The sequence below is a fragment of the Platalea leucorodia genome (assembly GCF_965183815.1).
Source record: "Platalea leucorodia genome assembly, chromosome: 4".
Lineage (NCBI taxonomy): Eukaryota > Metazoa > Chordata > Aves > Pelecaniformes > Threskiornithidae > Platalea > Platalea leucorodia.
This window is the reverse complement of record NC_138826.1, coordinates 82,588,103-82,615,019: the sequence shown is the minus strand read 5'-3', so window position 1 is coordinate 82,615,019 and position 26,917 is coordinate 82,588,103. Positions and strand designations below refer to the sequence as shown.

General features: G+C 35.0%; 1 protein-coding gene across 1 annotated transcript in view; it reads left to right on the top strand.

The window, feature by feature from the left end:
• Positions 1-26,917, top strand: part of METTL25 (methyltransferase like 25) — a gene marked incomplete at its 5' end in the record, with an annotated part of 61,345 nt that overhangs the window by 23,049 nt on the left and 11,379 nt on the right. The window contains 4 exons of the mRNA XM_082309431.1: positions 15,633-15,727; positions 18,253-18,282; positions 19,391-19,464; positions 21,923-22,016. Coding sequence (XP_082165557.1) covers positions 15,633-15,727; positions 18,253-18,282; positions 19,391-19,464; positions 21,923-22,016 — 293 coding nt within the window. The remainder of the gene's footprint in view (positions 1-15,632; positions 15,728-18,252; positions 18,283-19,390; positions 19,465-21,922; positions 22,017-26,917) is intronic.

Sequence of the window (26,917 nt, the reverse complement as noted above, 5' to 3'; positions counted from 1 at the left end):
TCCAGACTGACCACGACACATGCTAGCTCTTGCTTGCTTTAACAATCTTTTCATGTTGTTTTTATCTCGCTCTGCAACAATTTTAAGAGTTTTTGCAGTGTATTTGTTTCAGTTATTTCACAAGACCTGTAGAAGCCTTACGTGGAGAGACTAGTTTGAGTATTAGGATGCAGACTTAGAGCTAGATCTCTGTGGTGATGGATAGAAGATCTTCCTAAGAAGCAGTGAGAATTGGGCAGAATTTGCTACAACACAGGAAATCACTTATTTGTTTGAAATCAGTCCAGTGAGCAAGGGCTTGCCTGCAAGGACGCAGTGGGAAGCTCTGTTACATAGCATTTTTTACTAATTTTATCTTGATTTAGTAACTTTGAGACTTCTCTGTTTTAATGTCATTGCTCTATTGTATATTTATATTATTTTTTTTGCCCAGTTTAAAACCTTTTTTATCTTCTTGAGGACAACGTTGAGGCAAGTCCACCTCAAAGCTCCTTCCCCCAAAGTAGCACATTTTCCATATTTGCTGCTTCTTTTTCTTTAACGTAAATGCAGATCGTTTTGTTCTCGTAAGCCTAGTTGAAGCAGATGTGCCAGCCCACAAAAAAGCTGCTGTGGACTGGCGGTTGCTATAACTTGAGATGGGTAGGCTGTATGTTGTTTGGCAGTTAAGTTTTATTTAATACCAACATCAGTCTTGTTTGAGGCCGGTGAAAAATTGCTTTTTCACTTCATATTAACTGGAATTTACTGACACTCATGGGAAGAAATTTTACCTGTTTCAATGCCTAACGTAGTGTTTAGAAGTCTGAGGTGGCGAGCTGACAAAAAATCAACAAAATGTTACCATGCTATTTTTGGCAGGCTATTGAATCACCTTGGTTATCGCAAGTTAGGTTTTATTTTGTCTCTGATGAGCTGACTGCAAGGAATAATGCCTTACATTTCTCATATATTCTAAAAATAGTAAAGATATTGCAAGATTGCCTGATTCAGTTTGCTATTGGACCCATTGTGAATACTTTGGGAGCATTTCTGATGAAAGTAGGTGCCAGTAGTCACAGTCTTGAATATTGCAATCAGTATACAGTGTCCTTCTATGTGTCTATAAATAAGCTAAATTCATCTGGAAATTTTTGTAATGGGACCACGTTTCCAATTATACTGGGAATAACTTTGAACTCTCAAGATCATGAAAGCCTTTGTTTTGATTTATTAGTAACTACAACAACCAAGAGGTGCTGTGTAATGTCAAATTTCAATTCAATTACAAAAAGTTGAAGCCAGTGACTTTTAACACCTGTCTTTAAATTTCACTGCTGTTATAAACAGTATCAAATACTAAATTTCAGTTAATAAGGAATATTATGACAGCCTTGGAAAATTCTAAGTAGTTTTACTTTGGCTTTCTGTAAGTAGAATTAGCTGTTTATACAGAGATTCTTCTATGGATAAAATGCACTTAGCCATTAGTATAATTGATTCCTTTGGGGTTTTTCTTCACTGTTACTGCATCGGATAGTCAATTACATCAGAGTAGTAAGGATTTTACTATTTATTAGAGACTTTTTACATAAACCTATTTACATAGTGAGCCATTATGGCAGTTTTTCTGGGAAAAAAATCAGTTTGCTAATGATTTTTAGGTTAAAACAAACTCTGTGCCTCTGTTCAGGAGCTATTCTTAGGATTTCGGGGAGCTGTTTTATCTTACATTCAGCTAATACATTTCTGGGGCAATGTACCAACTGGACTATAATTATCCCTTAACAGACAGTAACGGCAAATTAAGATATTTTCAAAAAGACTTGAGTTTCTGTAAAAAAGATTGATGTGTTTCTGTATTCTAATTCTCTTCCTTCCATCCTCTGTACCACCAAACACATCAGTTCCAGTCTAGAAACCAGTGAAATTCTTTGCTATGATGTCCTCTGTTTTGAGGAAAAAAACGCAGGAACATTACTATTGCTAAGGAGCTACTTATTTATAAGGATTTCATAATTTGAAATAAGGCATAGTTGTAGTTGTATAGGTAATTTCAATGATAGCTGTCTGATAGAAACCCTTTCTGAAGTTAGCTTGAGTATTGCAAATTGTGAACTCCAGCTTTTGTAAGGATTTCCAATGTCAGGTCACTGCTCTAGAAAGAAGATACATGCTGGGCAGAGGAGTTCTAGAGTCATCCTGGAAGCTGTGAAGAGTAGCTTGTCAATCAGGTACTCTGGAAGAAGTCAGCAAGCCTTTTGCAGAAGAGTAAGGGCCTTGGACTCTCAAGTTATGTAGATATAAACTTTGGCTACATCTGTTATGCTCTAACTTTTAAAAGCTAGTGAACATAATTAAGGGAACCAAAAAGGATGGAAAGGGTAGTCAAAATTCACATATAGAATTTTAGCAGATTTGTGAAAACTGAAAAGACCTTGAATAAGGTGGATTCAGTGGACAAAAACTTCAAAACTGAATTTTCTAAAGGATTCCTTACACAAACATGATGGCTTCATATCACTCTGTTCCACTGAAATATGGAAAGATTAGTCACTGTTTTAGAAGTATTAGAGTACAGATGATTTATGTGTTGCTTAGGTATATTTTCAAAGATATTCCACAGCAAGTGTCTTAAAATAGCTGTCACTGATACCATGGCAACACAGGAAAACACTTCCAAGCAAAAGATCAAAAAGGTTGATTTCCTTTCCAAGGCATCTTTAGATATTGCTGCACAGGGCACATTTCCATGCATTTGTGACAGAGCTAACTAGTCACTAAAACCCAGATGTTTTCTATCAAAATTGATCCTGAAAAAAAAAAGAAACATGAAAAAATATTAACTAGATAAGTTTTACAGACATTAAATGACAACATTACCTATTTAAGTTAATAAAATATTTTTCATTATAAATGTAGCAAAAATATATTAAAACCTGAAACTATCTTACATTTATAATGTTGTGTGTGTACACAATAAGAGATTATAATTGAGAAAGCCAAGGTTTCTATAATGCACAGTAACTAAAGCATACCCTAGATTCGGGTTTTGAAAATTATCTCGATGACAACTGATTCTGTTTCCTGAAATGGCAGAACATTTTTCTTCGCCCCCATTTCCCCCAGCAAAATCCCATGTAGTGATGAGATTTTTAGGAAAAATCCAAACTCAAGGAACTGTGAAGTCTTTGGCCAAGGAAGATTTAGTCTTTCCCATGAAGGAAAAAGGCAGTTTAAGTAGTTACTCTCCTTTCTTTGGAATCCTAGAAGTAGACTGAGATACTACTATGTCATGGAAGATAGATGCCATAGAAGACCTAAAACAGGTTGGGTTATTTGTGTTTCAGTACTGCCTTGACTGAGTTTGGCAGTGTATACAAAAAGACAAAATAGGCTGTGCATGAAGGATTTTGATGAGGGTAATAAAGATTACTTTCCACTGAAAGATCTCAGGGGAAGGAAAAATGAAATTTAATTCCATTTAATTACAATCTCAGAAGATGCTATCGAGAATTTTATGTCATTGTTTTGAATTACTTATTCATCTTAAATAATCGTTACTCAATAATTACTCTGTCTTTGTCCTAGTACTAGAAAATGCATGCAAGATTTTGGTATCACTTTGTAATATGAATCCTCAAGGATTTCAGTATCACTAAAGATGAGTAATTGTCCCCTGGTTATGATTCAAGCTTAACACTTTTGAATACAGATTTGTTGTAATTTCATTAATATTAATGGAGTTTATTAAAAGAATGAAAAGGTTGAGTGACATAATTTCCATGTTATTTTTATGATTGAAACGCGCTATGAAACAGATCTTCAATTAGTTTAAGTTGGCATAAATCCACTGAGATAATCCCAACTTTAAAATAAGCACCAAACTTTCATCAGATTCATGATGTTATATTAGAAACATCTTTAGCTGAATTTTTCAAGATTCTTAAATACTTGAAATAGCTGAGAATTTTGAAAACTTCTTTCTGTCTCCCCCCTACTTCTGTAATTCTTGGCTTTGCTATCAAAGTACAATTTCATGTTAATGAATTAGCTTGCTTTCACACTCTGTCTGCTACACTGGTAGACTTGAGAGCGTAGTTTGAATGTCCTCATTGCTTATATCACATCCTCAGGCCTTTTTTGACAGATGTGGCATCGGTATATGAAAGAAGACTAATTCATTTTTATATAAAATACTATTTTGATAACAAAATAGAATGAAGATACAAAATAAGCATGCAGCCTGGCTTCAGCCTCCATAACAGAGAGATGGAAATCATACAGTTTGTTAACATCAAAGGTTCCTCTATTCCAGTATCCTGTCTTCCATAGAGGCCAATAGCAGGCATGTATAGAAGAGTATAAAAACATAGGGAGTACATAGCAATGCTTCCTCCAAATACTCTTCCAGAGTGTTTTGAGTGATGAGCTTCTTAGAACAAAGTCGTATATTTGCATTCAGTAGCCCTTGATGGATTTTTGTTCCTTGAATCCTTGAGATTGTTTTTGAACATATGTAAACTTTTAGCATGTGTAGCATACTACAGTAGGAAATCAACTGCTTATTGTGTGAAGAAGCATTTCCTTTTAATTGTTTTAGGGCCACTAACTGCATGTTTCTTTTTTCATAACCCTTAAATTTGGGTGTAAAAGCCAGTACATATCTGTCCCTATTTATTTTCTCCATCCCATTCATGATTTTACAGATTTTTTCATTCCCCCTTTATCTGTTTTACAGCTTTAATTTTTCGTATTACTTGCTCCTGTTATTAAAATATGTTCCTTACTTGTGACAATCTTGTTTCTCTTCTCTGCACTTTTTTGGCTGGCATTACCTGTTACCAGAAGTGAGAAAAACAAATCCAAACACCCTATTCAAGATTCAGATGCAGCATAGATTTATATAGTAGCATAATAGTGTTTTCTAGGTTTTTTCCTTAATAATTGTTATTTTTTTTTCCTCTTAGTACTGGGCTAATCTTTTCATGGAACTGTCAGCTCTCAGTTCAAAGTTTAAAGTTCAATGTTTAAAGTTAATACTTTTCCCAATTTGAATCACTTTCATCTACATTGAATTTTATATGCCGTTTCATCTCTAATTTTTATTAGAAATGGCTCTATTTTTTATATATGCTTAGGATCATCAGCAAACTCTGTCTTAGTCTTCATTAACTTTTCTAGATCATTTATGAATTTGATCAACAACCTGTTCCAACACAAGTCTCCTTAGGTCTCTGCTGGTGATCTCTGTCCTCTGAAAAAAATGGTATTTTATTCCCATCCTTTGTTTCTGTCAGTTACTTCCCCATAAGAATACTTTTTATCTTGTTCTGTGTTTGATAGCTTCTCTAATGGTCTTGATGAATGCCATTTGGAAATCCACTCTATCTTTCTTGTCTACGTGTAACTTGAAGCCTTCAGAAAAAATTCCAATATGTTTGTGAGATATGATTTCCTTTTAAGAAAGTCACGTTGACTCTTCCCAAATATGTTATATTTGCTCATATATCCAATTACTCTATTCTTTAAAATACTTTCCCTCCATATAAATGTGAGGCTTCCTGCTTGGAAACTCCCTCGACCTTCCCTTTAGCTCTTCATAAGCATTAATATTACATTACCTGCTTTTCAGGTCTCTAGAACGAAAGAGTTTTAATCAAGAAGTTGCACACTGCAGTTTGACAATTTCATCCTGGTTTTAGTTTTTGGATGAATGCCATATAGCCTTGGCAATTTTTTGATGTTTACAACTTCTGTTTTTCTATAGTTTTTTCTAGGGATCCTTCAGGTTTAGGTATTTCATCTGATGAGTTCCTTCTGTGAAGCAGGACTGTGGCTTAGGATCTGCATTTATCTTTTCTTTCATGCTTTGTTTCCTTGAGCTATCCTTTAAAGCTTTATCACAATGGTAGTCTTATAACTACTATCTGTTGAAATTCTATAAGAATTATCTATAAGAAATTCTGTAGAGACACAGATATCTGCAAAAGGTTGAAGAGATTTGAGATTAAAGTTAAAGAAAAATTGAGGTCTATACAAATTAATATCAAAAGAACATACAGAATTATTTTTACTTTTATAACCATTGAAAGAAAAATGTTTTGTTTGCCTGTGACAATTACGCTACTGACCTAAGAAAGTTATCTGTCAATAAGCTTTTTTCTTCTGTCACCATGCAGAACACAGTTAAATAGCTTGTACTCTCTCAAGGAGATTCAGAATAAGTCCCTAACAATTTCATGCTCTGAAATGGAGTCAGAATATTTAGAACATAATAAAAACTACATAGCTGAGAAGAAAAAAGAAACTTCGCTTTTTTTTTTATAATGACTGTTATTGAGATCCAGTGCAAAAAGACTAATTACACTGAGAGCAGAAGAATTACTAAAGCTATAAATCCTTGGTAAGCAAGATTACCCTTTTGTTTGGATGGTAGTATTTATAGCATTGTTGAGGCACAATATCGCTGTATATTTTCTGCTGCTCTGAATAGGGTAATTCCTTCCCGGACTGCTGTCAGAATAGAGTCTGTGGATAGTGACAGCCTTTGTTTGTCAAGAGCAAAGAGCTTATGGTATGTGGACTAAGGCCTGTTTCTCCAGCAGTCCTTAAGGACTCTAACATGAATTCTCTGGAAACAAAATATCATGAAAATGATGAACTACACATGTTCAATATACCACTTATTTCAGTAACATCTGCAGGAATGTAATAATAGTCTTTTGAAAAAATAAAGTATCAAATAATTGTCTATTTACCTTTTTTGAAACAGCAAAAAATGGATTGTTTCAACATAAAATCTCTTATATTGTACATTTTATACCTAACTAGGCAAATAAACACATTGTTGTATTTGACAAGGGAGAACAAATACAAAAAATCTTTCAAACTGAAATAAGAAAAAGAGAAAGCTTTCTTTTGAAAGCAAATGCCATTTTCGAATACAGAACTTCAGAAAACTTTTTCCCATCTTGAAATATAGTTTCTGTGAAGTCATTTAATATATCTCCCACAGTTTCAGTGACGATTGATTTTTATAAGTCTTAGGATATTGCCTTTTTACACATCTTTGTAGCATAATGTCAACATAAATATACAATTGTACATGTTCTAATCCTTCAGCCTACAACATGTAAGTAGGCTAAATGATTTGTAGTATTTGAATGACTTCAGCAGGGTTCCTTTGAAGTATAGTATTTTGCACTGAGTATTGCAGTTTCAAGGCCTTGGTGAGAAAAATCTAATGTACAGTGTGACCTTTAAGTGTTAATTCCAACTTGGATGTTACAGGGTTTGTCATGCAGAAGACTTCTGATGTATTATAATAATGGTATATCCACTCCTACAGTTCTTATGTAGGCATATCTCATGTTTGTTACAGAAGACCTATTTCCACTAAGATAGGACATAAATTTGCCAGCTAATGATGACTGGGATGAGGAGAATTAGATGTAGGAGGTATAAAATATAGTTCTGTTAATGGTACTGGTTACATTAAAAGATATATAAGGATAGCTACATATTGTGTCTATACATATGTTATACCTCTTTCTCCTACTTTGCAAATGGGATTTGTCTGATTTAGGATATAAATTCTTTCACTTTTAAAAATTTGTGTCATGCCTTGCTAACTGAGTGCTATGAGAGATGTCCAGTAGTATGAAATGGCGGTAATTGGCTTCAGTGGGAGTTTTCTGTAAGTGAAAGAGGCAGACAACTCTGGTGTATAAAACAGCCTTTGCCAGTGTTGAAATTCATCTCCTTTTTGTTTAGAGTTTATTAAAAGCAACTGCAGAATATTCCATTGTCCAGTCTAAGAAAATAAATTTTTATAAACAATAAAATTGAGAAAAATATTTGATCACTATATAAAAAGTTTATATAAAAATACTCTTCCTTTATCTTATACATTTTTAGGGCAGTTTATGGATTTTGTATCCTATAATACCATTTTATTTGTGCACTAAAGAGAGTTTATACATTTACCATGTTTACCAGTAAAGATGAGATTTTTTCCAGTTAATTTAACTTAAAAATTAAGGGTAATTTTCCTTTTCAGTTAATACGGTTGTAATTAGCACTTTGCAAAAATGTAAAATTTTTAATATTATATTTACAATTTTGAGTACCAGAATATAATGTTCTTTTTACTAGTAAATATTTTGGTTTGTGCATTTGGAAAATGAATGCTGTCTTTTGAATCATCATAGAAATGGAAATGGCGTAGTATTTAATACACAATATATATGCCATATTTATTTCTTATCCACTGGGTGTTTGAGTTGGAGTTTCATGTTTCTGTTGTTGATTTTTAATATGACTAGTGCTGACTTCCTAGAATTAGGTAACGGGTCTAAAAAGCAATATTTTAATACAGTGTTAGCAAAGAATTTATTTTAATTTCCTGTCACAGCTACTAACCTCAATTTTTATGGCAGTGTCTGGGTTTGTTGGTAGTGCTAGAATGAACTCTGTTTTCTCCTGGGAGACCAGGCTTCTTCTATGAGCTACTTTTGAGCCTGAGCTTGTCATCTCCATCCTCACTCTGCTTCTCTGATTTGTCTAGACTGTAAGTCATTCAAGGCCTTCCAAGAGTCTAGAAGAAAGGGGGTCCCTCCCTACCTTACTGAGGCCCCTACTGAAATGCCAGTACTGACATAAAACTGTCAGTAACCATTTATTCATCTTTCACTTGGTGTTGCCCTTCTAGGTTTCCTTTTAGTTTTCAGTAGTATGTTTCTATTATTAATCGTGTTATTGTGTTCAGAGTAATAGATACAAAAATCCCTTTCTCTAAAAGGACATTTTAAAAATAACATTTTAAAGAATCTGATTAATTTTGTTTAGCTTTACACTTTTGGGAGTGCTGGCTATATTCTTTGGAAGAAGGAAGGCTCTAGTTAGACAGAAGGAGATCCTCTCAAGGCATTTTAGATCACAGCTTTTTATACGAGTATAGATGCAATTTGACCATTTACCATACAATCTTAAGGACGCATTGATTTTCTAACAACTTCAAATACTAAAATAGGAATGATGGGACAGAGGATAATTAGGACTGAGGGGAAAGGGAATAATTTAGTCCTATTTATTATAGCTTTTTTTTATCTTGACCATCAATATGTCAGGAACTACCCAAGGCAAGGACATGATTCCTATGGTTGTTACATCTCAGGTATTGCTCTTTGAATTAAATAGCTGAAGACCAGATCTTAGTGCCAGACTTGTGGATTCAGCCATATGCAGGTTTTAGGTGTCATGTCACATTACCCTTATCTACTTGTCTTTGGCGAGAATCCCAAGGCATTGTTCGCCAACAAGTATATGATTAATACAGAGATCTTTCAATGTCCTTGGCAGTCCTTGTACAGTTACCTCACGCTGACAGCTGTGTCTGATCTTCAGTCAGTTGTGCCTTTTCTGTACAATTGGCACTCCTTTTATTTCTGCTTTGAGTATTCTCTAGCTGCCCAGGAGTGGTGTAAAATGGAGCCTTCACATAGTCTTTTATTTCTTTTATTTTCATTTTTTTTTTCTTTCCTGATCACAGAAAGAGATCATAGACACTCAAGTGCACTGGATGTGAAGTACAAAAATGTAACTGAATTTAATTAATAAGTATCTGAACTCCAGGTTTCTCATGCTTTGAATTTGAGAAAATGAAAAAAAAAATCAATAAAACCTTCAAAAAGAGTTCCATGAATCTGTGGGAATTAAGCATCTTAAAAACCTAAATCATACACTGAAGTAGAGAGGCAAATTGGGGAATTGTACTTCTTAACTGTAGTGAAGGAATTTGGAAATTGGTGGTAGAGACTGTGAGGATGGACAAAGATGAGACACTAAGACATCAGAAAGGAATCAGCTGAAATAGATGTTAATATCAAAATAATAGCAAATGAGTAGGAGATATGACTGTTTTGATGTAATAAAAAAAAGATAAGAAAATATAAAAAGGAAATTGAAGTTCTCTTGGGAGTACTTCTACATTAACTGATCACATTGCTACACGCAATGTGGGCTGATAGTGATCACACTTCATAAATAAATGTAGATGTAGATGTTTTTATCCAATGCAGTTTTTTGGTGGTAAGAGACAAAGATATTTAAGCATTTAGAACTGACAAGATTATACTGCAATGATAACTCACTGAATGGTATTATTAGGAACTACTGATAATACTTACACCATTTTGAAATACATTTCAAAATCTTAATATTAACATTTTAATAGTATCATTTCAAATCATTAATACATTTCTGTATTAAAATAAACAGCAAAAAATGGTAGAAGTTCAATACAGAAACTGATTTCAGTCTTAATGGCAATTTTTAAAGGACGTTTGAGATATCTGTCACTAAAAACTGTTGTGTAAGTGGTTTGATACAGCATTAGCTGTGGGCGTACAATCAGCATAAGTGTACTAAATTAGAATAAGCTCTCTTTCTCTTGAAGTTATGTTCTCATGCTGAAACACTTCAAGAGACTGGTGTTTCACAACATTTCAATAATAAATTGCCTAAGTGAAGATAAAGTTTAGGAATGAAATAAGCAATGCTTGTTTTTCTAAGAAGAATATGATTTCTTAAACAAAACACAATGAGTAGAGTGGGAACTTCAGCCTGTACACTAAAAGGATATTTCTGCCTTCTCTTTGGCACATGCTATTTACAATCTGATGGATGAACTTCATTACTAGAAAATAAATGTCTTCTATTGTTGTTATGTATATACTAGAAAACCTTAAAATCTTAAAAATAGAATAGAAAGATAAAGGGCATTTCAAGAAAATCAGAATCCTCTATATTATATAGTACTTTGCAGTTTTTAATAACTTTTGTTATTTTTTTTAAAGAGCAGATGACGAATTTCAAAACAGACATTATAGTCATCTATACCTTACCACAAAAGTGAAACAAAATCCTGATTTTTTTTTGTTTTTAATGAATTATCCATTAACCATTGGGATAGGCATTGTTTTGTGACAAAATTTGGATTGTTTCTGCCAGGATGAGTTAACAAATAGTGTTCAATACCTTATATCAATAAAACTATCTCTTCCAGAAGGTAAGCAGAAAACGTAACAAATTAGTTGTTATATTGGGAACTGCAGTTTGGAACAGTTGGGAATTGCAAGAAAGTAAAAAGATAGGAAGCGTAAATGGAAATACATTTTCATGAAAAGTGAGCAAAGGAAGATAAGCAAGAAACTGCAAGAACCCTAGTTTAGGTTATTTGTCTAGTAACAATAAAACCTGTTGGTCCTGTTGTTTCATAGAAACGATATAGTGCCATAAAGCTGTGCAAAGTAAATGTTAAATATTAACACACTAGAAATTTTAGTATCTTACTTAGAGTTGAAGAACTATGGAAGGCCTAATATTAAAGATAGTGGAGAAGCTTGTCCCATCCTCTTGAACTTTCTTGGAAACCTCTGTGCAGGTACAGAAGGATTAACCAGTAAAACCCTTTCATCTTACTTCTACTGCCAGATATTTTTTCTATAACTACCAAAAAAGGAAGCATAAATAAAAAAACATTCAGTGTTTTGTATTTTGGAAATCCTGTTTCCTAGCTACACTTAATTGGTTTGTCGGCTAAACAACTCTTAAAAAATTTCTTTGAAACACTGCTGAGCCAGTAAGAATCTTAATGGACCTGTGAAAAGGATGATAACAATAAGGCTCACCTGAACCTTTTCTCTGTATCCAGACAGATTTAAATCATGATGAGGGAAGTCGTAGTTGATGTAATTATAAATATATATTTGTTGTGATTTATACTTTTTTACTACTCAGTATAATAGTTCCAGTGTACCAGATGTCCATATGTATTGCCATTTTTTTCATTTGAAAGTTAAATAGAAAGGGAGAAAATCCTTTACAAAGTTCAAAATAGCACAGGTGCTCCAAATGGTATATGCTGCTACTATTGCAGTATTACAAAAATTACACAAAATGGAAGTCCAATTCCTCTACAAAACTTAAGAGCAATTTACTGAAGGTCTTACAAAAAGGTCTAAATAATTAGAGGACAGGAAATAACATACAACTCCCAGGCCTATGTTAAGAAATAAGAACTTCATTCTGACAAAATATTAAAAAACAGTAGTAGCATTGGGTTCTCAGAAGAATTGGAAAGGTAATCTGACATACTTTATAGAAAATTTCATCTTGTTCAGTTAATGATAAAGTATGAGACTTTACATTTACTCAAATTTAAAATGTTTTACCAATATAGACCTGAGGCTTTGTATTCTCCTTTGCTAGACAGCATTGAGTGAAAAATGCTATGAATATTTTTCAGTTGTGGCTGGCATCTGGATGTATTTGCACTTGCTTCCCAAAGTGTTGATCTACTCCACAGGATTTCAAGTGCATAATAAACCAAAGTCAACAACTTCTCCATATAGCATTTCTGCCTGTTAGAGGAGTGAGAAATTAGCTGCTGAAGTTAGTCAGTTAGTCATGAGACGTCCCTGTGGTCACAAGAAGAGTTAGTAAATCTGTTGAGGGATTGCTTAGGGTGAGTATTTAAAATAATTCTCCCACCTATGTTTTAAGATCCATAAAGTTCCTTTGTTTTTCAAAAGAGATGAAAAAATTGTAATGGAAAAAAGTGGTGACAGTTTGGAAAGTTCCTATTAAAATCTTTTTCTAGGAGAGGAGATGTTACGGCTATCAGAAAAATGTTCTTTCCTGCCAAAAAAGAGTGGTAGGGACAGGATTAGTTTGTTTAAACATATACATTTAAACAACTCTTCCATGAAACTATGAATGTTACTAAACTCAGTCAGAGGGAAATAATAGGAATTTGTTCTGTGGCTAATGGCTGGAATTGTTCTTTTCTGTTTTATTCAGCATTATATGTTTCTCTGTAATCTGTGCTTTATCTTACCTTGCTATGTGTAACTGGGTGATTTTGATGAGTATGCTTCCTCACGTCAACCAGATGTATCCCATTTATGGGGACAGTGAAAAATAGCAGCAAGTATCTTCAAGGTACCTTAATTGCTATTTTATCTGTGTAGGTTTCCAGTGAACCATCCTGTTCCACAAAGCTGAACTAGGATACAACTTTTCATGTTGTTCATGATGCTGCTTTAACTCTATCAATCATGTTTCCTAGGTTCTCTTCCTCTGTAAGTGATTCACATTAAAATTATAGTGTGGTTTATAGATTTTGCTCTAGAACATAACAGAATTACTGATTTTTTTTTTTACAATGATTTATTTTGGTGCAATATTTGCAGCAATTCTTTTTATTAAATGTGTGATCTAGTCTTTTTAAGAGGTTTGCTTAGAGGTAAACTAATAGCTATTTAACTAATAGGTTCTAGGATTATACCCCAGCATAGCTTCAGTTCAGCTCATCAGATGATTACCTGGAGTTCCCCATTTTGTTAACTTCTCATGGGAAGGAGAATTCTGTTTGATTGACTCCTCGATATTGAATTATAACATGATTGCTTCATGCACTGTTGAACACTTGACCTTTTTGCTGTGAAATCTTCCATAGAATACCCATACTTAAAATGTTACTTGAATGTTTTTGGACATTTGTAGAGTTTAGAACAGCTGCTGTGTTGTCAGATAGAAGCACAATATGGTAATTAGTGAGCTATATAATATTTAGTATATCTGAAAATAGTTGCAGGCATTAACAGAATTTCCAGAGTTTTAAAATGTAGCTGATAAATAGATGAACTTTATAGCAATATGCATCCTACAATTTTTTTTTTTTTTAATCAGCAGTGTGCTTGAGAGTGGACTGGATATGGAAAAATAAATAGAACTCAAGGCAATATTGTGGATATGTGGTCAACTTTGGATATACACAAAAACTTCTAAGTTAGAGCATTAATTTTCCTCTCTTTGTTCTCCTACTTTACAGTTTCAGTAATTTAAATGAAGATGGTGCTTTGCCTGATCATATTTTTCAAAGGTGTCATAAATTCTTCAGAATTATGCATGAGTACAGAGCACTAATATTGAGATTGTAGCTCAGCAGGTAGCAACTTTAACTTGCATGGATGATTAGTTTGCCTAGAGGACAGGATGTAAATTAGAAGGGATAACTTGAAAAGATCAATGATTTCATCTTTCAGTTTGCAGATTTTTATTTTGAAATATTTTCACGTATGTATTAGAAAGACTTATTAGTGTGAAACATACAATAGGAACCATGGCAGTCATTGCTTCCTTTGCAAAAAATATATTTAACAAGATCTTATTCCATCCCCAGTAGCAGAAATACTCAGTTTTATTCCATGTACTCAGTAATTAGACTTGAAGTTAATTAATGTTTTATATCTTGTCATGAGGCACTTACTTACAAATTCTTTGTACATTCCTAGTGCTGAAACGAGTTGTAATCTGCTTTGTCAAATTTCATGTTTATGTCTAAAGGAACTTCCTTTCTCCTTACGTTAATTATCCAGAACTAACCTCCTTTTCTTAAGTTATGGTCCTCAAACCAGTAGTCATTCCCTAAGAGCCTCTGACATTTCTCAGGGCTAAAAGGAAAGCAAAGTGTGAGGTTGCCTGCAGAAGGTTACCTGCTTGCTACTACTCTCTAGAGATCAGCAAAGACTGGTGACTACTGCTAGAAAACTGAGGGCTTGTGCTGTGGGAAGGTCGTATCATTTATGGTTTCCTATTTCCCTTTTTTCTTTGCTTAACTTTCACAAAATGAATTTTACTTATGTGTTTGTATCCCAGACTTTAGGTAAATTTGAAGAGTCATATTTCTGCTGTCCTTTTTTTAACCCTGTTACATTGATTTATCTTTAAATATGCCCGAGTCATCTTTCTGTGCTAAAAAGCCAGGATCCTAGCCAATTTTTTTTTTTTTAAAGAAAGTAGTAATTCTTATTCAATGTTCTAAAAAATCAGCTGACAGATGTGCTATAGAAGGAAGATTCAAAACATTGTAGAGTTCATCTACATTTAAAACTGGGTATTATGAACATCTATAAAGTAATCCCTGTACTTTAGTTTTCCCATATTTGCATGAGTGTTAAACATGAAGAGTTGTGGTGTTATGCAAAATATTAATGATACTGAAACAAACTGAGCACAGCTTGTGATGCGAATGCTTCTTGGTGTTATGAAGAAACAGCAAGAGCCTTTGCAGCTGCTCTTTTCTGGAAAACAAACATTCTGCCTCGCAGCAAAGTGCAGGCCTTCAGAACTGAAATAAACAAATACACATTGTTCTGTGTGATGTTTAAAAGATGTTTATGATAGAAGAACCCAATGAGAAGCGATACTGAAGTCCTGCTACATTGAACGACTGCCCAGCTTACATCTTGTGACTCATGGCATGGCGTGGGGTGCCATGAGTATTTGCAAACTCTTCTCTTGTCCCTTGGAACATTTTTTCAGTGGATTTTCATAGAAGACACTTGATTAAAATTGTTTTGGAAAATGTGAAATTACCAGAAATTCAGCATAAATCAAAAACGTCTGTTACGGGAAAAAATAAGGTTTTTATAACACTACCACGGTTTTTCATACTGGGCTAAAACAGTTAAGTGTTTCTGCTACCATTAACTACTGTTCAGCTTGCTCAATGCATTGTGTATTCTGTAAGTAAGAGAAAAATAGCCCATGAAAGCTGTGCCTATTTTTTTTCCTCCATTTTCCAGATTGCCCGGAGGAAGTGTGGGGATTTCCCATGTGTCAGTACTTGAAAGACCAGGGCTGGTGCTGTGGTCGCAATGCTAGAATGTCAGCATGCTTGGTATGATTCCCCTTCTTTTCTTTTTCCTACTGAGAGCTTTATCCAGATGTTATAGGATTCATTGTTTTTGGCTTCTAATCCTAGAGCCATGACTTTAATCCAAGACTCTACAGAATAACATCATTAATGTTGTAAGCATGATGAATTATATCTAAAAAAAATAGTATTGACCTTCCAGCTTTATATATTTTATACTTGCTGAAGGCATGAAAAAATGAGTATTGACAGAAATGTATTTTAAGAGTGGACAGAAAGGCCAAACCTTTGTTGAAACCTAAACAAGGTAACCCCTTAGGGTAATAGTTCCTGGCCAAGGACTTAGGGGGAACAAGGTAACTGTAGAAGGATTGCAATCAGTAACTCCCCCAACACCTTCATGATTCATAATATTGAATGTTCTGACTGTTTAAAACCTAAACAAACGTGCCTGTTCCAAAAACTAGAAGAGCTCTAAAATCCATGTGGTTTAAGAGACTGGAAACATCTTTGTAACATTGCACCAAGAGATGAAGTGCTTTTAAAGACCTAACCTCGTCAAGACAGGAAGATGAACTGTTGTCTAATTTGAAAAAACAGATACGTACTGAAAATTTCAACCACTGTTTCAATTAGAAGACCACTGTTCCTTTCCTCTATTAATTTTTAATTTCTGGTATCAAGATGAATCACATCAGGTTCTGGCTACCCTCTGCTGCTAGCTCTGTACCTCCGTTGCGGAGAACAGTGTGCACTAAAGACTCAGTATAGGCTAACGTATCAAGGTTATGTAAACTTGAACTAACATGCTCATTAAATGCTCTCAGGAGAAGGTATAGGAGGACAGTTGTTTAGTATTCGTAAGGCTTAAATGTGTTACCCTTGGCAAGGTACAAGAAAAAAATAGTTCCTTTTAGAGATGTTGGTGTAAAACTTATCACAAAAAGTGCTTTCTACAAGGGATTTGCCTTTTCTCTTTTTCTTGTCAGTGTCGTACAATACCAATTCTTCCTCATCTGACACATTAGCTATTTCCTTTCCCATTCCATTTCTTTTGGAAAGGAAAAGTTTGGGCTGTTTTTCAACAATGTTAGGAAGATAAATTTTGTAAGCAAATGACCCCCAAGAGACAGTACTGATTGTGCCATGTATATCTATTTTAGATTTCACAGAAATCACAGAAATTGGGCCGTTAAAAACTTTTTGTTTAAGCATTCACGAAAGGCAAAGAGTTCTCCTGTGTCACTAGATACTTCTGCTGTTATTATGTTTGTAATTCTCTCTATGCATTTTTCATGACTAGGATTTTCCTTGCCTTCTAGGAGGTACAAGGGAGACAGCGCAGTGCAGCTAAGCACCCATCTTCCTAGGGGTAATGGCTGGCTAGGAGAAACTGAGTCTGCTGAGCCATGACACTCAGCAGTATTGCTGATGTTCATTATTACATGTCATTCAAATTGGTTAAAGTGCCAAGGGCCAAAGGTTCTGGATGGGAGTTTCAGTTTCAGACCCTTACAATAGATGTTAGAACCCACGTCCATCTTCTAAGCAGCAGCAGATCTATGGTGGTATGAGAGCAATAGCTTATACAGCAGAAGTCAAACCTGATAGTCAGCCGATGCCATGAACAGAGGAACTGCAACTACTTGGACCGTGTTTGAAGGACAGTCTGAAAGACAAGATCAGTTCTTAAACTAGGAGAAGGAGAAGTGGGTGATTCAGAGACAAGCAGTCTTATTTACTGTAGTGGAGTTTGGGGACTAAAGGTGACGATGACCCATAAGTGGCGAGGCATTTTTGGTTTGCCATCTAATTTGTTGTAGTGTTAGGTAATTTACTGAATTTTTGTCTTCATTTCTACTATGATCTTTAATACTCGGTTGAAATTTTTGTAGGCACACAGAGTATCTTTTCAACTGTGGAAAAATATTCCACACTTCTAATTATTTGTTACTCTTTGTCACTGTGGATCATAAAAATCAAGTACTTTCACACCTGCATCAGGATTTATGGTATGAAGAATCTAGTGAAAGATAATGCACAGCATTTTAAACTGCAGTCCCTCTGAAGTTTTTATTTTCTTTAACTTTACATACGGAGGTTCAATTTACCTGAATACTAGGGACTAAAAGTATTTAAAGACATTGTACATTGAACTAGTATTTATTTTTAAATAGTTGAATATGCAAAGTGAATTATTTGTATTTTGGTAGGAACAGACTCAAGAAAAATGCGTTTCTTTTTAGCACTTTCACAGAAAGTAATCCTCTGAAATTCTTTTACAATACTAAGAAAAACAAACAAATTTTGCATGCATCTATTTCCATCCAGTTGGTTGTCATTGCTTCTCCTATAAATAAACCAAAATAACAGGAGTGAGCTGATTATGAGTCCCTAAAGGTATTAACACTTTAAAGTGTGCAAGCTTGTGTTATGTCACACCATTAATCTTTTAAAATGTCATCTCCTCTGACTTTTATACAATGTGTTTATAAAATGTTCCGATAAAGAATAAACACACCAGCAATTTAATTCCTTCACTCTTAAAGGCTTTGGAGCGAGTTGCAGTTGGCCAAATGGTAAGTAATATTGTTTATTTTAGCCATTCTAAGATAAAATGTGTTTTTCCCCCTTGAATGCTCTTAATCCATGAACTTTTATTGAACTTCTGCCTTTCTGGAATCTAAAATACTAGCATACACTATGTTAAATCCTGATAGATAGCATGTGTCATCATGAAATCCCATTTTTATTGCTGTGATTGTACTTAGTGAATCTGTTTTCTTTTGACAATTAAGAGTCTGGAAAAAAAGCACAGCTTAAATTTTAAGACATTACACTACCCATCTTAACTTCTTTTGCTATCTTTCAGCTAATACATAAATGTCCTTCTGATATCCCTGGTTTGGATCACTCTATCACAGTGTTTTATCAAGTAATGTACAAATAGAAATTGTTATGACAAAAGCTTGAACCTGTTAGAAACATCATCATTCTCATTTTTAATCCCTGTATATTTTTTACCCTGTGAATACTTTAAATTATTGTTGTGCAAGTTATCCTTTCGGGGATGGTGGACACCAACTGTGCAAATATTGAAAATGCCTGGCTGAGAGACCTCTTATTTCCGTATGTAAGCCCACTGACCCCAGTAGTCTTTTACTGTAAATGCATTTCACTGTGAATTTTTGATTGGGAAGCGTTAACTATTTTTATGCAAACAGATCTTTCACACACAAAGACAGGAAGTTTTCAGTGTATTCTGTTTTTATGAGCAGAGTACTTTCTGCATGGTTCAGACTACAGTGTATGATGATTCAGCTAGGGAATTACTCCTTTTGTCTTTAAAACAGTTTAGGTAAATTGTTATATTTATTTTGTATGGTAGAATTTGGATCATGATCAATACGCTTTTCTTCTCTTTTTCCCTCTGCCAACCTTTGAACTTTTACTTCAGAGTTTGGGCTTCTTTTTTTTTCTTGCATTCATGGTTATGTTAGAATCTGACCCAAAAACGTAATTTTAACTGGAGGCAAGAACATTAGTAAACTGTCCTCTTAAACCTGTTATGACTGATTGTTAAAGAATACAAGCCAATAAGTAGTTAAGGAAGCCAATACTGTTTGTTACTCTGATCTTAATTTCAATGCCAATTTTAAATCCTTGCTGTTGTAAATTTTTTTGCAGCTGCCTACAGAATCATTGTTTTATCGAGCTGTTCTTCAGGTTATTATAGAAGAAATTTATGGTGTCACCAAAAGGTAGGAAGCTCTGAATTCACAGAATACGAGCCAAAGATCTGAATCTCTTCCACCTCTGTTCTGTAGAGAAAGTATTTCTTAGAAAGAAGGGTGTAAGAATCAGTCTTATCAGACTGTATACACATATTGGTATTAAAATGCAGGGTACGTTTGTTCATCCTAAATCCACATCACAAATGTATTGCCCTTCCTTTACCCATAGCTGAAATAGGTCCTCTTTGGTGCTGGATACATGGGTAAAACATATCTTCACCAGAGAACCGACAGCAAATTTACTAAAAAGTCAACCCAGTCCTGGGCTACTCTGTTATGCAGGGATCCTGGCAGCTTTATTACTGCAGAAGACAAAAAGACATTTCCATTTCTCCTGAGAAAAACTGCTGAAAGCCCAATGGCCAGCATGGCTGTAAAGAGCTACTTACTACCTGTGCCTACATTAGCAAGTACCGCGCCCTTGTAGGATGGGATTTGGAGAGCTGCTGCTGAGGACCTGACATCTGCAGTACACTCTCTTCTGTAGTTGTAGATTTTATCTAATTCTGTGGGATGTATGTCTGTTAGCACTTGGAGCACATCCAGAAGCACACCTTCCAGTTGAATTTAATTTGAAAATAATCCATTTTTTAAGCTCTGATCCTTTTCCACAGTGTAAACCAAGGCATGGAAGGTGGGCAAAAGCAGAAAATTCACTTCAGAAGTATACTCCTGATCTTAAATAAATGCTAATACAGATACCCCCAAATCTTTTGCTAAACATAAAGCCAGACAGCTTACCCTTCAGAAAGTCAAACTCCTGAAAGAAGAAATGCTTTTTTAATTTTAAAATTATGTAAAATATAACACATAAAACCATGGCTACTAAATTGTAAAAAAAAACGAAAAGTGTGAGATAGAAGATAATATGCATATGTGAGATAATAGCATAATATGGAGGAAGTAATTAAGATCATGCTTTTGAAGTAGAAGCAATGACTACCTTGGAAAGACTCCCTCCCGCTCCGCCCCCGGTTTCATTGCTGAGCATGATGTTATATGGTGTGGAATATCCCTATGGTCCCTTTGGGTCAGCTGTCCTGACCATGTCCTCCCCCCATTTCTTGTGCAACCTCGGCCTGCTCCCTGGCGGGCAGAGGGAGAAGCAGAGAAGGCCTTGATGCTGTGCAATCACTGTTTGGCAGTAGCTGAAACATTGGTGTGTTACCAACACTGTTTTAGTCACAAATCCAAAGCACAGCACTACAAGGGCTGCTGTGAAGTTAGCTTCGTCCCAGCCAGACCCAGACAATATCTTTCCCCCCATAGCTTGTGCTTAGGAGGGCAGAAGACCATCTTGCAAAGAATGACGTAGCAGCATCATCATTAACTGATTTTTCAGACTGCATCAGCCCAAATGTTTAAGTGCATCTGAATATTAAATATGACTTCAGAAATTCATTCTTTCTTTAAAAATAAATGTGACTGTTGATTCTCAGTGAGTGGGGATCCTTGCCAGCTAAGCACCATTAGAACTGCCACTGAGTAAAGTCTTTCTGTTGACCTCAGTAGATGTTAATCCTGATCTTTAAATAAGGAGAAGGGTGTTTTACTAAGAATAAAGAGGAAAAAGTTTTAAACTGAGATATTTCTATTTAATATTTCATGGAGGGGAAGTGTATTTCCTCTTAAGTAATTGAATACTCACAAACAGCTACTGTAGCTGAAAATGTAACTCCTACACTGCACAGCTGGAAGAGGAATTGCATTAAGACACAGTCAAGAAAGCGAATTTAGACTAACAAAAACTGCGTGCTGTTTCTCCAAGATACTTTAAACACAGAGAAGAGAACAAATGTAAGTGGCATGTTAGGATTCACTCTTCCTATATGTTTTTTAAGTTTTCATGCATTATTTTAACATGTTTTTTGAAACAACCTACATTTTTGGCAGGCTTCAAAAATAGGCCATTGAGCTGTAAACAGAAAATTCTGGCATCACTTAGTGAAATAAAAATTGTGAGGATAAGAACACAAGGTAATAAGTGAAAGTGAAATTTTACTCCAACTTGGCATTTGCTGAGTCCAGTGGTTGATGGTAAATAAATTACAGCAGCATTATAGAAGTATTATAGAAGTATAGAAGGAAATATCTTTCAGCAGAAATAAGAATTCTGTCATTCATATAGGGAAATAAAAATATTAGGGAGAAATAAAAAAGAAACCTTCAACTTTCCAATTTTTAGGTGAAATAATAATTATACTACAACCATACTACGATTGTACAGTTTTTGTATCTAGAAATTTCTTCAAGTACTAGCTAGCTTGTTTTAAGTAAAAGGGGGAGAAAGGAAAATTGTTACTAACTTGGCAGTAGTAGCTGATTTATTTCTCCTGAATTAAAAATTTAAGTAAAATTAATTAAAAATGTGTAAATTTCTGTTGTTGGATGCATAGAAGCCTGCCTCTCAATTTTGTATTTGCAGTGATCGATATGTTGGAAAAACTTTCTCCAAATCATCCTCCTTCATAGATTATGTCAGGAAGTCTCTGAAAAAGCTGGAACTGGATGATTCAAAGGTGAGTCACTAAATAGAGACTTCATGAAATCCTTATATCCATGTAGGTTCTTGAAGTCAGCACGATAATCCAACATTTGAGCCACTGAGTTGATTTAGTTTGCATATTGCTGTATAAATATATTCTCATTTTTATTAATATTAATAGAGCCAATCCATGCTTATTTTTATGTGTTAAAAAAAAAACATATCAAAGTTGGGGTTCTTAATGTTTTTTGGAAATAGACTACCATGTATAAATTCTTGAAAAGATTTTGTTTTGAAATTCCTTTATTCTAATGACTTTATATGAAACAAATCCTTTTTTATACATGGTGCTTATGATCAGAATTTTTAAAAGCCTTTCCGGTATTTATAAAGTTAATCCTACAAATCTCCTTTGAGGAAAATAAGTGTGATACATACTCTCTTTTATACATGCTGTCATTTAGAGTTAAATATACATTTCAGATGCTGAGTGAAGCAGGCATAAAAAACTTCTTGTCTGTGCTGATACTATACATCTTGATAAAAGTAACTCTTGCACCTTTTTAAGCCCAGCTGAAATACTATCCTATGCAAACGTTGCTTTTTCATCTGTACTTAAGTTTAAACTGAAAGTGATCCAAAAAAACATGAATAATGAATCACATAGTAAACACTTTGACCCCTTTTCATTTTCATTTTTTTCTGCAGCAATATTATCTTGATCCCTTAGGACACCTTTTGAAACTGAAAAATGTAACATTATAGCAAGATAGGCAATTCCATCCATGCGGTATGCTTCTCTTACAATTTGCTTCCTAAAGTATTTCCAATTTATGTTAGCCTTTAGACAGTCTCCTTAAGTAGCCTTTGAAGATCTCTGCTGCAGCTTCCGTGTATGGAAATCCCTAATACTTTTTTTCTTTAAATTAGTAAGTGTTAAGGATAGATATTAAAATTTTAAAATAACTTTCCTAGTTAGAGAAAAAGAAATAAACACAAAATTGAGATTTAAACATAAAATCTTTTGGAGATTTTTTTTTATGTTTTTGAGTGTCTTGTCTCTGTACTACAACTGCTAAATTGGTCAACAGATGGCAACATAGCATTAGGCATGGAATATGACTGTGTGAAGAACACAACTACTCTGTGAGAGCAACTTGTGCAATGGAGACACTACAGAGTATTAGACTGATTATTAAAAAATTTTGTACAAATCAAATAAAAAAGTAAGAGTGGCAAGTATGTAAAATATTTAAGGTAAATGTTGTTGTAGTCTTTGGTAAAGCAATGCTTAAAATCTGTAGTCAAAATGTCAAATCACTTAAAATTTGCCATGCTCATCAAACCATGAACTAGGAGAAAAATGCAAAACCAAATAAACAACTAAATGCAAATGATGTTGGAATCATGCTTACAGCATTAAGAAAAAGACTTATGCCTGAACTTCACTGTGTTTTAAAAGATTATATTTAATTCTGTTTGCAAATTGAGTTACCTGTTTGCTTTTCTGGATAAATAGGCGCTAACATCGTGCATTTACGCCATCTGAAAGTAACTAGTAAAATGGTGTCTTGCTCAGTATTTGTACAATCACCCAAAAGCAATAGTGGATCATTTGTGCAAAAATCTACTAAATCATTGATTAAACTCTGATGGTGGAGAGTTATACATTCTTTTCCTCAAAACCAGTAAGCATAGAAACTTTGTGTCAATATATCTGATTTTGGACACGCTGCCTTTTGCCAGAAAGGGCCTGGACAAATGCAAGTTGCCCTGGGAGAAAGATGTCTGTCAACACTACTTCAAGCTGCACGTATTTCTGTGGTTGCTAAAGACCTGATTCAAGTAAATGCTCATTTTTGCTTGTATTTCTCCTCATTTTTATGTACAGCTGGCTGCATACTGAAGACTGAATTTTGTGCTGATCTAAACAATATTATTTTTTATTTCCCAGCTATGTTGAAATTTGCAGCAGCACAAAACCATGCTATTTTGATACTACTGAGAGGAAAGTTGTTACTGCTCTCTCAACAGTGGTTCTGACACTGCAGTTTTCATGGTGGAGTCAGCACTATATCTACACAATATTGGAGAATGTGTTAAATTCCTCTCTTCAGAAAAAAAATACTTACATAGCTAAAAATGTGATGAAGCCTAAACATTTGCTCTCAAAGACAACAAAAATCAAGGAGAAATTTATGCAGAATTTGTTTTCTAGCTCTGTTTTTAAAAATGAACAAAAGAGCAGCTGTACTGCATAGCCCAAATGTCTACTCTGTCTCCGGCAGTGGCCAAAAACTGATGCCTTGGGAAGAATACAAGGCAAAAGTAAGCATATAGGAAGGATACTTCCAGAATAATCCAAAATGTGCCTGTCATTCACAAAAAAAGGAGGCAATCATTGTCTTCATGCATAAATTTGTTCAGGTAATGTTAAAAAAACAGCTAAAACTTAGTAATGCTGTGTAGTAGAAACAGAGAACTGTGAGAAAAAATTGTTTGTATATGAGTCTCTGCTTTACATGTGCAAAAATATTTTTTAAAAACGTAAGTCAGAAAACTGAGTCTCAGGTCTTTTACTATGCTTATCAGAAAATTGAAGAGAGTTTAATCTCTGCGTGATAATCAATGGACTGGGAAGTAGAGGGGTAGCGGCACGATAAGTTTTTAGGAGTCGCTGACAGGGTTTGGTAGCTTGGCACGTATGGTGAAATCATGGATGTTTTTGATCACTGTGGCTGAATCTGGACTGTGGGACATAAGCATCCTTCCAAAAATGGGGTTCATGATGAGCACCACAGCTGCTTCCTTTATATACACCAATGCCTCTCCTCCTGATCAAGAGGTAGCCCTGGTGCAATCCAGTCATTTTCCAGTCTGGACAAATGTGGAGGCTGGAGAAAGAGAACAAGTGCATAAGACACCTAACCTGCCTTGATACTCACTTATGTAAGTGTATGCCTTTAGCTAAATATAGAACTGATGAAGACTCTTATCAGGTATAAATATTCAAACAGTAAGTTAATTTTTGCTATTGTTTTTCAGTAAAGATAAATTCTTTAATCCTGCCAATTCTTCATGTGAACAAGCCCCTCTGCCTCTTTCATTTGTGAAATAGATGTGAAAATCTTTGCTTATTTGAAATAAGAACTGGACCCTTTATGAAAAGATTGTCAATCAGAAGTGAATTACAGTGAGACAAAATAGTAAAATAGTTTTTCTACCAAAAAGAATAGCATTTATCAGTCACCTAGGGCCATTCATTGTTACAAGTTACTGTTCAGGGACTGAAGTCTCCTATTACCTTAGTGAAAATAATTTCCTCCATTGTGTTGCTTTTCAATGTGGAAGAGCCTGTCGAGTCCAGATTAAACACTGAGTTGCAAATGAACTATTTTTTTCTGCCTTTTGGTACAGGATCATTCCTTTCACACATCTCTCCACCTCAGTAGTAAAACTGAGACATACACCGTGACTACTGAATGTCTCACAAAATGTTCTCATTTTGTGAGGGCAGAGAGAGGTCTTTTAGTGTGAGCCTGATGCTTCACAGGTATGGTTATATTGCTTCTAGCTTCAGAACTAATGGAATTGCTTTGTGGGCCATGGATACCTGCACAGGGCTTTAGTAATTGGTCTGGATACACACCAAGGCAATATTTTATTCCTGGTTGTTTTCTTTGTCATAGCTTACTCTGTTCCTATATGCTCCGTGTTGTACGGGCAGAGCGTTCAGTGTCACATAGATGTGGGAGAAATTCTTTCTATCAGATTTCTTTTCCCTTTTATTCACTGTTTTACCTAATTTAACATGAATGTGGGACTCTCACTTGAGAGAATGAAGGATTCATCCCTGTTCTTTCTCTTAGAGGAGCTGGGCACTCTTACACTTGTTAACCTTGCTTCTTTCAAACAGCAAGAGCAATCACTCCTTCCTCTTCGGCAGAACATGTTTCAGCTCTGTTTGTAACTGCCTTGCAGACGGATTTAAAACAAAGCATCTTTATTGGTATATTTCGTCGCTGCTTAAGACAATAAGTGCTACAAATGGTATTGCCACAGCAAAAAATCCATAGATAAGTATTTATGTATTTCTAGAGTCTTTGAAGAAAAAAACCCGAAACTTTCTTAAATTGCCTGGTGTCCTGTACTTAATTGGGGTAGATTAGCAAAAGATCTTTCATAGGGCCTGGCTTTAAGGTGATTAAAGGGAGAAAGTGCTTATGAGCCTAAGGCCTGGCTGCGTGTCTGGCAGACTTTGTGATCTGTGACCCAGCTAGGGCCCATTTCTGCCAGTAAGCGAGAGCCTCAGCGGGTGGAGCTGTTTAACAAAGAGAAGCTGGCCAGGATTCACGTAAAGTGCAGTCTGGGAATAAGGAGAGAATGCTATTTAATGGCACGTCCGATTGCAGGAAGATATACAGGGCTGGAAACACTCCTGACACATCTGCAAAGAAAAGCTATTAGTCACTTTGATTTCATCTCCTGCTATATTCACACTATAGTTACTGCTATGGGCTAATAGCATATGAGGTAGTTACTTTGTCTTAGTCAAAATGCTTCACAAATCACTTAACCCTTTCAGATGTAGACATATGCTGGGGAGATACAATAGCAATTTCAGAGGTAGGGTCACCTTAACCTTTCATGCACAAAGAGAAGTTTATGTGCCTGTCAGTGAGTGCGTCGTTGCAGATTTACTTGGGATTGTTTAACCGAGCTTCCAAGTCTCCTGTGACTGGTGTTTTTCAGTTTCAAACAGTCTAGTGTCTGCACGTAACCCGAAGTTGCTGGGACTCTTCCCCTGGAAAAAGTCATTTATTTGGCGGGTGCCCCATCTAACATCCCAAGATGAGATCTGCAACAATAAACAGATGGTTAATGCTCAGTTTCCACCATCCCTGTTTGCTCTAACCCTGACCAGACTTCTTAAAG